General features: G+C 48.8%; 1 protein-coding gene across 1 annotated transcript; it reads left to right on the forward strand.

The window, feature by feature from the left end:
• Positions 1 to 269: 269 nt before the first annotated feature.
• Positions 270 to 11,385, forward strand: DSTN (destrin, actin depolymerizing factor). The gene is made up of 4 exons (XM_058021223.1): positions 270 to 367; positions 8,521 to 8,828; positions 9,069 to 9,145; positions 10,174 to 11,385. Exons 1-4 carry the CDS (start codon positions 365 to 367, stop codon positions 10,281 to 10,283), a joined length of 498 nt encoding a protein of 165 aa, XP_057877206.1. The 5' UTR covers positions 270 to 364; the 3' UTR covers positions 10,284 to 11,385.
• Positions 11,386 to 11,670: the final 285 nt, after the last annotated feature.

The following is an 11,670-nucleotide window of genomic DNA, read 5'->3' on the forward strand; positions in this document are numbered from 1 at the left end:
GTAACCCCGCCCACCCGGCTGAGTGCGCGCGCTATTGGGCGGCTGACGCGTCAATCAGCCGCAATCTCCCTGTGATTGGTTAACTCTTCAGGGGCGGGGCCCTGCGTGCCGACGGTGTTGCCGCCCCCCGCCCCGCCCGCGCGTGCGCACGAGGCCGGGGCGTCGCCACGCGGGGCTCCCGCCATAGCAACCGCTTCCTCCTCCTCCGGGCACGGCGGCCGTGACGTCGGCAGCGCTTCCGCCCGGCTCGCGCCCTCGCAGCTTCTCTTCCTGCCGCCGGAGCCCGCGCCGCGCCCAGACAGCCGAGGGAGCCGCCGCCGCCGCACCGCGCTCCGCCGCCCGCCCGCCGCGCCCCGCTGACGCCATGGTAGGCACCGCGCGCCGCCGGACGGGCCTCTGGCTTCTCCGTCTCCCGCCTCCGCCTTCATCCCTGGGGGAAAAAAGGGGGTAGGGGGGCGGCGGTACCGCCCGCCGCATCCCGGCCGGCGCTCTGGCTGGCGGCGCCGCTGTGCCTGGCCGTATCGTGCCCCCTTTTTCTTCTCCTTCCCTTTCTCCCGGTCCTTCCCGTTCGCCTTTGAACTTGACGCGGCGGATCCGTTCTCCTCCCTTCCCCCCCGCCCCCATCCCGCCATGAGGCGACGGAAGGTTACTCCCACCCCGCCTTGAAGCGATGGAACTGTCCTCCCTCCTTTTCCTCCCCCCCACCGTAAGGTAATGGTTCGCTCCGCGTCGCACACAGGCGCTGGGGGCGGGCGCGTCCATTCGGCCCTGAGAGGGGGGGTTGGCGCGGAGCGAGGGCGCGGCGGGAAAAGGCCGGGTGGGAGGGGGGGGCTGTGCGCGGCGCCGCAGGGCGCGGCCGGGAGGGACCGGGAGGCGGCGGCCCCGCCGCTCCCCACGGGGGGCTGGCTGGCTGCGAGGGGGTCGCAGCCCCGCAGGAAGGCACCGGGCGGTGCCGGTGCGAGGCCGGGGGCTGCCCTGCTCGGGAGGAAGCGCGGCCGCCGCCTCGGTCCCGCGGGAGCCATCTTCGCACGGCCCGGGGTTCGGGCCTGGCCTAGAAAGCGGCGGCGGGGCCAGCACGGGCCCTGTCCCCTGCCAGGGCCGCCCTGCCCGGCCCGAGCCCGCAGCGCTGGCGGCGGACAAAAGGGGGAAGCGGAACCCGCGGAGGGAATCGCTGAGTGTAAAAAACAGGGAGGGTGTCGCAGCGGCCGCTCCAGGAAGCTGAAATTTTGAGGCAGTTGCTGCAACGACTTGGTTTTTTTTTTTTTATTTTTTTAATTTGTTTTGCTTCTCCGGACAGTGCTGAAAACATTCATCATTCATCCTAGGCATAACGCTGGAAGCAAAGAAACAAAAAAAGTGTTAAGGATCCGCAGTGATTTGCTTGTGTTTCCTGGCTTTCAAAAGAAAAAAAAGGGTTAGGGCTCTCCTTGCATAAATGGGGCAGAATAGACCAAACGCGTGTTCAGTCTCATGGTGGCTCCTTCTGTTTGCTTTGCCCGTGCTCAGAGTTTGCATCCCCGTTTGACTCAGGAGATGGAGGTTGGCAAATTTGCCTCAATTATTAGCTCATGCAGCTTTAACTGCTGCCCTGTTTTTCTTGAGTCATCCACAAGCACTTGTCCAGCAACACACACTTACTGGGTTATTTACCCAGTGACAATACACACATAAATACTGAGTTATTTACCTGTATTAGAGGTTTTAAATATTGAGGCCTTCCCTTGGTATTTACCAGTAGTTCACTGAACATGTGGTATATCCAGGAAATAAATTTTTGGTCCGTAGGGTGGCAGACAGGATGTACTGCTCATGTTGGGGTTTCTCCAACACCCAAGCTGCAGCATGGAGCAGAGCTGATGGGAGCTGCAGATGAAGCTGCTAAAAAGTCTGATGAGACTCACAGCTCCTGTTTAAGAGAGGCTTGTCTCAACAAGCCAGCTTCCACCTCTGCAGTATGCAAACCTAGTTGAGTGTGACTACTCAGCGTGTCAGGCTTCATCTTGCTTTGCAACCAGGGAATTCCCAAGTCAGTCAAAACTACTATTTCTCATAGTGATCTCCTTTTTGCAACAGGGTTTAGGGAGGCTTTTTTGAGAGGCTGCAAATGAAGTTGGTTTTGGGCAGAGTGGAGGCCTTCTGGCAAAGTGTGGTAGTGCCAGCAGGAGGGCATCCTTTGCTATCAAAGGAGCTTGGATTTCCAGCTTTTGTGCCTTGCCACAATGTTCAGTTTCTTTGCTGCTGGATTAAATGAGTCCAAGGTCTTTGGAGTACCGTGCAAATGATTTTTCTTGGTTGTTAGTCAGTGCTATTCCCAGATCTGTGTAATTACAATCATATACAAGATAACAGCCTCCTGACAATTGGTGCTGCTGATGTCTGGCATGTTCCCACTCGCCTTGGCAGGATCACTGTCAAGAGGCTCCTGCTGGGTGCACGGGCTGACCTAAGCAATCCCATGTGAGAGAGCCTGACTGCAACCGGGGCTTGCTGTGAAGCTGTGCTCAGCCTTTTCCACACCTGGTTGTTCAGTGTTCACAGCAGTCTCCTCAGGAGAGGAGGATCCCTCACTAAAAAGTGTCAGCGGTGCCCAGAGCTGCCCTTCAAAGCCTCATTTTGAGGGTGGCATTTAAGCTTTAGGTTGCTGTAGGTGCCTGAAAGGCCACAAGAAAATTCCTATAGGCATTTAGGCTCATAACAGCTGATCTGTGTGCTGAATGTGTTTCTGAGAAGCTTTGATTTTCTGCAAGAGTCCTTTTACACACCAGCTTCCACCTGCATTACCTTACAAACTTACATTTCAACACAGGAATGGCTGCTGCTCAAAACTTCTGCCCTGCTGCTGCTGGCCACTGCAGTTCCTGTTTTTCAGTGCTGGGATTGCCTTTTGTGGGTATTGCTTGTTCTGCCTACCTTGATAATTCAATTGGGAGTGAACTTGGTGGTGGCTCAGAGAAGGAGATAATTTCCTCTTTGGCTAAAAGCTGAAGAAATTACCTTCAGGAATTCAAAGGGTAGTTTTTTCCTTTTTTTTTTAATAATTGTTTTTATACTCATCTCATCTTGTCAATAACCTTTCTTCTTGGGGGTTGGGGCAGGAAATAAAAGATGAATAGAGTTTCAGTTCTTTCCCTCCCACCTTCCCCCTGCCAAAAGAGACCAAATAATGCAAAATAAAAACTTCAAGACTCAAGATCTTTCTACAAGTGATGTGTAGATGACTCTGTACTTCTTGCTGGTTTATGGTGTGCAAATAATGGCCTCTTATACAGCAGTAGTAAAAGGCTGCAAGTTCTGTTTCCTGTCAGGCCTCAGATCTGAGTTGAAACCTTGGCCTTTGAGATGTACAGGCTGTTCCCTGTAAATGGAGGTGTCTCTCTGTCCAGCTGTAGGTAAACATGGAATGTGGGCTTTTCCAGGCTCCTGAGGTCACTGGTGTTCCCACACTCTTCTGGTCTCTGGGATGAAGTCAAAGTAGCTGCTCCTTGCATTTCCTCCTTCCTGCTCAGAAAAGCGGGGATGTTAACATCAGATGTGTTTTCTTGAGTGCTCAGATAACAGATTGAAAGCCAAGCAGTATTTAATATCTTTATGGTTTTGACTGCCTACATTTTCAACTGGCTTGTTGGCCTTAGGTGGTGACACCTTTCCAGAGGCCTGATTTGGCAAAACTTCCTTTCAGCCAGGCTGTAACTCTCCCTTTCTCCTAAGTGCTCCCACAGCTACCTTGGCTTAGTTTTTCCCTCAGGTTCCATTGTGTGGCAGTGCAGGGGACAGCTCTGTCCCTGAAGGGTGCTGTCCCAGAGCAGTTGGGTGGAAATAGGTTTAATTGGAAAAGTATTTATTGCAGAGATGTACTATGACACATGAGTGAGTCAGAGGGAAGTGCCACATGGCTGCACAGGCAGCTCTGGCAGTGGCAGGGAATTTCAGAGGTAGATAGGAGGGTAAGCCAGGCATGAGGGAAACAGGGTTTACTGAAGAAACTAAGAACCAGATACATGCCAATAATGTGGCCAGCAAACATGGGAGCACAGTGTTCTCACATCTGCCCTTGCAATTAAACAAGGCGTGCTTTAATACATTCTTGGTGTCAGATTCTGGAAAAAATTGATGATACTTTTCCAAGAAGCAAAAGTTTCCACTTGAGTAGCTGTGGATAGTTCACCCTGATGTGTACAATGTTTGTGAGTGGTTCCCAGACAAAACAAGTCAAGAGCTGGATCTTGGAATGTCTCTGGAGATAATGCATGCCCAGGCACCACTGGGGAGAGTTCTTGGGCTCTAATCACAGGAGACAAAACCAACAGTCTGAAATGCTCAAGACTTAAATTTAGTCCTTCAAACTGTCTTGAGGCAAACTAAATCATTAGTTTAAGGTCTTAGCTGTCTTGGAGTTGAGGAAAACAAGGACTCTTCTTAGGTAAAATATTTTAGGTATTCAAGGAAAATACTGGTGCCCACAATATTCACTTCCTAACAAAAGAGATGTGGAATTTCATTGTGTCAGAGTTGTGTTTTAGTGCAGACTTGCTGTGAATCCAGTTTATGAGGTGTCTGACATCTCTCACTCCTGAAATGGCTTTTCTGTATGTGGGGATTTTCTTGAGAAATCTTTGGGTTACTCTTCAGTCTCCCCCAGTTTAGATCAAATTTCAGTTTGGCTACTTGGCAATGGCTGTGTCTGGTTCCTGCAGTGGAGGCTGGCTGGGCACAGGGCTCCCCCTCTGGCTGCCTGTGGAGGGAGGGCATTGTGCTCTCTCGCAGTGCTTGTGCAGAGCTCTGCACTTCAGCCTCTGAACAAGAGCTGCTGTGTTCCTGCAGAGCCTGCTGACAGGGCAGTGAGTGCAGTGCCTGCCTCAGGTGACATCCAGGGGGGACACTGCCACCAGTGCCATGGGGTCACGGGTGAGGGGCTGAGCCCCCGGCGTGTGCATGGGGGTGCTGGGGGACAGCTCAGTTGTGCTGATTGCCTCAGAGAAACTTGTTCTGCCTCTTCTTTCCTGAATGTGCTGTCCTGGCATGATTTTCCCATCTGGTAATTAGGTGGCTTGCCTGCTTGCTGCTGCCTTGCTGCAATGAAGGGTCTGTCCCCTCAGTGAAATGTCACCAGCTGGCTGATGCATCCCACAAGTGCCTGAACCAACCCCATGTGCCGCTCCAGAGCTGGATAACTGCTTCCATCCTGGAACAGGAGCAGGACCAGGCTGGCTGCTGGAGCTCTGCAGCATTCAAGCCACAATGCACAAAATAATAACCAATGTGCTGCATTGAATCCTCTGAGCAGAGCCATATCTGGCCAAAGAGGGAAAATCCAGACTAACAAGTGTTTACTCTGTCATTACTGGGAGGGTGGAGGCTTCTCACCAGCTCTTCTTCTGGACAAGGCAGCAGACACGAGGTTAAAATGTCACTTGAGGACATGTATTTAGAGTCTGGAATTTCTCCTTGTTCCAGTGCTCTTAGCAGTCATCCTGTTGTTGCTCTACACAGAGTGGTTGCAGCTACCTTAAAACAAAAGCTGCCTGGGGTTTGAGTTTTGTCCTTTTTAAGTATGTTTGTGAGGCCATTGTGGCTGGGTTGAAGAGGGAGCCCTGCAGTCAGGACAGCAGATCTGGTTTCAGAGGGAATTGGTTTGTTGCACTGTCTCATCTCAGCCCATGCTGTAGCACAGCTATAGGGTGTTCTCAGATGGAACAAATCTGCATTGTCCCTGGCAACACAATGGCTGCCAATGTCAGCTTGTGTGGTGAATCCAGGGGTTGTACAGCAGCTGTGAAAAGGAGCAGCACCAGCTACTAACAGCCTTTTGCTTTGGAAAGCTGAAAAATCCAGTTGTCACTGTTGTCCCTTCAGCTTCTGGTCAGTCCCAGTTATCAGCTGAAGGTTTGCAGTGAATTTTGAGTTTCCAGACGAAATACTTTCTACATTTTTGGAATCTGAACTGACTTGCCAGCAGTGTTCAGTTTCTTTTTAAAGAAACAACTTGTCTCCTGACTTGGAGACGTGTTTCTGGCTGTGTAGTAGCACAAGCAAATGCACATGACTGCACAGTTTGCATCAAGCTGCAGCTCTGTTGCTGCTGCTTCTGGGTCTGAGCTGAGCATTAACCTGTGCTTGCAAAGTTAACATGATTTGGTGCAAAGGAATTATTTGTTGTAGTGTTAGAGCAAAGCTCAAGAATTGACAAAGGTAGAGGTAGGTGGCATGTAGTGCTTTTTCATTATAAATAGCCTCATTTCCATGGCAGTGCAGACTTTCTGTGCCTTTTCTAAGAACCTTTGTGACTAAAACCTGTGTCTTGCCACCATTGCCAGCTACTGAGGTGCCCTTAGGTAGAAAATAAACCTTGGGGAGGAGAAGGCTTCTCTTGAATTCACAGTGGATTTGTCCTTAGTGAATGATGAAACAGCTGCAGTTGCTGCTCTGTTTGTTTTATTAGGTTAAATTTTTGTTATTTTGAGTCTTCCCAAAGAGGCTCTTGCCCACACCAAACACAGGGACAGGGGGAGACCTTTATTCCTCATTAGCTCTCAGTCACACTGACAAAGTGCAGCATCTCTGTATGGAGGAGGTGACACCAGAATGAGTCACTTTGGGTCCATGTTTGCACTGTAGCTTGAATTTGTCCTGAAATAGGCTTTCTCCATGTGCTTCCCTCACCTTATTGGTGATACGCAGAAGGATGGCTGCCTGCCACACAGCTGAGGCACAGTGACTGAATTGCTGTTCTCGTGTCCCAAAGTGCAAGCTGCGTGGGCTACCACTTACAGACTGAGCATGCATTGTCAATCTAGAGGGAGGTCCCATTGTAGTTAGGTAAACCCTGAGAAAGCACTGCTCTCCACCCTAAAGAAAAGCTGTCTCAGATTGCTGGTGTATGAGATTGTCCTGGTTTTCTGTGGCCAGCACTTGGGAGCTCTAGATACCAAACTCCATGGCAATAGATTCTGCCAGCTGTGCCACCTCTCCTCACTGGGTTAGCTGAGTTACAGGAGGAGAGATGTTGGAAGAAAGAGGAGAATCTGGGCTTATCTGAAGTTCTCTGTGGTAGGCACTGGTCAAGGCTTTAAAAAACCCCCACACGTTAAAATAGGTGTCCATTCCATAACCATCTCTCAAGGACAGCCTGAGCACTGCACCTCCATCCCTCTGGTTTACAGCTGAACTCTGCTGCTCCTTCAAAATGCAAAAGAAATCCCTTGAGCTCACATTTTGAGGCTGAAGATAAATTTTTAAAAAATGAAGAGCAGCCTCTATCCTTTTTGAGTTGTGTGTCTCACCTGCTGCTGTAGCCGAGTGTTGGTACTGCTGACTGTGCTCGCAGCAGCAGTGACGTGTCGTGGTTTGCACAGAGGGAGGGAGGGAGGGAGGCAGTTTTCCTTCTGATAGATGGGGTTGAGTAATGTCATTTGAATGTGGAAGACACAAAAGCAGTGAGGGAGGAAGCAGGATTCTAAAGGAATCTCATTGTTTATACTGTGTGTAGCATTTTGAACAGATAGAGTTGTTCAGTACTGGACAAGCTTCAATTTGGTTTTTACTGCTCTGGCCATGATGTCCTTCCAGCAGTGCCTGCTGGCTTCCCACATTTGCAGTATTCACTCTTGCACAGCTGCCCTTAAACTATCCAGCTTGGTGCAGTCTGAGAACAAAACTCAAATGTAAATGCTTCTACTTCCCACTTTTTTTGTCTCATTCCCAGAACAGCATCAGACTGAAAATGCAGTTCAGCCTTTTGTCATTCTTGCTAGGTCTTGTCCTCTTTATTCTGTGCAGCTGCCTTTAACATCAGATTGATAATGCTGCATGTGCACCTCTTGTTCCAGCTTACACAGGGGAACACGATACCACTCACTACAGTTTCCCAGCTGACTCCAAGGTGGGGGAGAAATATTGAGAAGGGTTGAGCTTGCTTTAAAAACTGCTGGAGTAGGTGTGAGGAGAAGAGACTTTTAAGACTTGCAAATTCTCTGTTTGAAATACTGAATTCAGAGCAACTTCCCAAAGTTGGTTTGTTCAGCTGAAAGCTTCCACTGCAATCCCAGTACCTCACTACATTTCCCTTGATCTCTAAACTGAGTCCATGTGACAAGTGTGGAATTTGGCCAGTTTTGCCTCTGTTCCTAAAGCTCCTAGCAAGCATGCTGGAAATGGCTGGGAAACTTTGAACAGAAGATCCTTGTGGGCTTGTCCAGCCAGCCTGAAACGGGGAAGAAAATTAAGCTGCTGTAATGCCAAAGGATCTGCCACAACTGAATCTCAGAGAACAAGGGGTTGGCATGCCTGTAACAATATTCTGGTGTGAGTGGGATTGTGCCTTCTTTGGAATAGTTTTGGGTTGGCAGGCAGCTGCAGGCAGCAGCCAGACTCCAGATTCTTTACTTGGCTTTGGAAAAGAGGGGCTGCAGTGACTATTGCAGGAATCCATTGTCTCCTAGCCTTGGATGTAGGGCAGTGCCATGTTGTGGCTGGGAGCAGGAGGGGTGCAGGGCCTGAAGGTGTTTGCTGTGGTCTCTGCAGGCCTCCGGAGTACAAGTGGCCGATGAGGTGTGCCGCATCTTCTACGACATGAAAGTGCGGAAGTGCTCCACGCCGGAGGAGATCAAGAAGAGGAAGAAGGCTGTCATCTTCTGCCTCAGTCCAGACAAAAAGTGCATTATTGTGGAGGAAGGCAAAGAGATTCTGGTGGGAGACGTCGGAGTGACGGTCACCGACCCTTTCAAGCACTTTGTGCAGATGCTTCCCGAGAAGGATTGCCGCTATGCCTTGTATGATGCAAGCTTCGAGACCAAGGAATCCAAAAAAGAAGAGCTGATGTTTTTCTTGTGGTAAGCCATCTTCCCAACTCTCTCATTCCTAGCATGCAGTCCAGGCTCTGTGGGTGAGGTCTCAGAGTGTTTGTGTTGCCCAAGCTGGGAAAATGGCAGGCTTAAAGTGAGCTGGGCAGCCTGATCCCTGTATTCTGGAGCCATGAGATATTCCAGTTGGCCATGGTGGGTAGGATCCTGCTTCTGTCTGGGGTGGGTAATCATTGTCACTAATTTCACTCTCTGTGGTGTCTCCCCTAGGGCACCAGAACAAGCACCTCTCAAAAGTAAGATGATCTACGCAAGCTCCAAGGATGCAATCAAAAAGAAGTTTCAAGGTATGTAATACAACTAATGTTCCTAACTCTGCTGTGTCCCTGGAGTACACAGCAAGGCTTAATTGGGAGTTTTTTTGTTGTTGTGTTTTTGACATACTACTGAGAAGTGAAGTGTCATGTGACAGAGCTAAAATGAGCTGTAGCACAAATTTACATTATCTGACAAAATTTCAGAGGCACTAGGATAGTGCTCAGGACAAGAGCAGGTTTTGCAATGTGTGATAGACCACATGGAGTAGCACATTGCACCATACAGGCTAGAAACCATAAGATTGATAACACAACACTGGGTTTTGTGCAGAGCTGCCTCAGTGGCAGAGCACTTTCATCCTTGTGTCTGTTCAAATGCAGACTCATAAACTTACTGTGCTGTAGTAAGGCAGTCTGGCTGATAGCCAGGTAGCACTCTTCAGCCCCTCAGGCTGCACTGGCCAAAACCTTGCACTGTGCAAGACTGACAGGATCTTTGTGCAGCAGTGCCAGCCTTCCAGGGACGGAACTGCCATGGGAATCTTCTGTGTGCTGAGAAAAAGAAATGCCGAGGAAATTCTGTTTTCCACCATACAAGGCAGGCGTGGGTTGGGCTCTGCAGCCCTAAAAAGGAAAAGCAGCACTGTTGGTTGGGCAGTCCAGCTCAGTGTGTGCCTCTCAGGTTTGCAGGGTGGTGCTTTCAGCCACCTCTGCAGAGGCAGCGGGAGCTGAGCCAGCCCTGTCCATGTGCTTGCCTGGAGCTCCCTCCCCTGCTGTATCCAGGGCAGCACAAGAAATGAGGGATTTGCTCTGAGAGCCTGAGCACTGAGCTAGTGACAGATTTCTGCCTTCATGTCCCTTCAGTGACATTTGGTGTGCAGCCAGATGTCTCCTGGGATGAGGCAGGGAAAAACCATCAAATTCCCTAAGCTAAGGCAGGACTTGTCTGCTTGAGTGACTGGATTGCTTCTTCTAATATTACTACCAGGTATGTTTCTTTGATTGCTTACCAGCATGTTGAAATACTGCATTACTGAGTGTTTTGCCTCTTTTTTTAGGCATAAAGCATGAATGCCAAGCAAATGGGCCAGAGGACCTGAACCGAGCTTGCATTGCTGAGAAGCTAGGAGGCTCCCTAGTCGTAGCTTTTGAAGGAAGTCCCGTGTAGATGTCATACAGTGCCACAACTCTACAAGCATTCCATGTTTTAATAGATCAGTTATATAAAGCAAACATTCTAGGCAAGGGTTTCACTAACAGTAGGGAAGCTGTCTTGTAGAATAAAGTAGATTTTGGAGATGTAGCTTGTATGTAAAAATGACCCTAAATAAATCAAATTAAGGATTTATCTTGGTGTATTAATATTTGCATTGGTTGTCCAGCCCAGTACTGTCCCCAATGGATTAACACTAAAGGTCTCTAAAAATTGGAGCAATGTATCATGAAAGGTGGAGAGGTGAGAATGATCTGGTTCCTGTTCTTGCTTTTCCAAATAGTAACAAGTGAAATTCAAAAACTTTCCCTTCAACCTTTTAAGACAAAACTTGAAACCTTTAGTTTAACTTCAGCTGGAGCAACCTGTGAGCACCAAACTGGGTTAAATTCTTAGTGCTTGCAGTTGCAGAGCTGTACTAAAAAAAGCCTGATTATGAAGCTAGACATAAAACAGACACTTTTTCTGGAGAAGTAGTCCTAATCCACTCTCTTGTAAACTCACAGTGCAGTAATAATATTTAAAGGTTCACTTGTTCTGTAGGTTAAATTTTCTTGTTATGAAGTGTCTTGAGGTCTCTTTCCTCCTGAGTGATTCTATAGAAATTGCTTTTTCTGTTGACACAGTTTAATTTAGAACTACCTTTCTCTAATATACACTTACTAGTGGATCAGACGCTTCTGAGGCTTTTATAAATGCAGATGATTCTTATATCAGAGCTCTCCAGTTATGGGTAGTAAAATGAAAAGGAACCACAACTTTAAAAATGGTATTTTCAGCCCCAGTCTTTGGTCACTTGGTCCATTTGTCCATAATTACTATTGATTTAACTTAGTAGAACCAATCAGCCTGACTAATATGGCTTGATCTGGGCTTTTTGTCTGTTAGCTTCTTTAATTCTGTAGAAATGCATGGAAATATCACCTACTAGAAAGTTTGACCTGAAATGCCTTTTGTATGGGGGGTAGAGAACATTCCTGTGCCAGCTACAGAGATCTTAAAAGCTTCCATGTTTCATCAGTGGTTGATTAAAGCTGTTTCCTTTGTGTAATGTGTACATGGGAGTTGCATAGAGTTTTCTTGTATGTCTGTAGAGAAAAAGAAAAAAAAACCAAAACCCTTAGCCTCCAGTGCATTACTGTGATATGTTCTGTGCGTGCCAAATTTGAACAGCCTAAATAAATGGGCTTTCCCTCCCCTGGGTCAGTGACTGATTGCTCTCCAGCCTCGGGATCAGCCCTCCTGCAGGGGGCTGGCTCTGCTGGATCTGGGTAAGCACTTAGGGAGCTGCTGTGCCTCCTGCAGGGACTGCCTGCCCTGCTCTGGCAGCAGGAGTGGGGGG

Source organism: Melospiza georgiana, chromosome 3 (genome assembly GCF_028018845.1).
Source record: "Melospiza georgiana isolate bMelGeo1 chromosome 3, bMelGeo1.pri, whole genome shotgun sequence".
NCBI lineage: Eukaryota > Metazoa > Chordata > Aves > Passeriformes > Passerellidae > Melospiza > Melospiza georgiana.

What these genes read in the sequence shown, in the direction of transcription:
- DSTN (XM_058021223.1), top strand. An exon ending in GAGCTGATGTTTTTCTTGTG is followed by an intron (nt 8,829 to 9,068) that starts GTAAGCCATCTT and finishes TGTCTCCCCTAG; the next exon opens with GGCACCAGAACAAGCACCTC. An exon ending in AATCAAAAAGAAGTTTCAAG is followed by an intron (nt 9,146 to 10,173) that starts GTATGTAATACA and finishes CTCTTTTTTTAG; the next exon opens with GCATAAAGCATGAATGCCAA.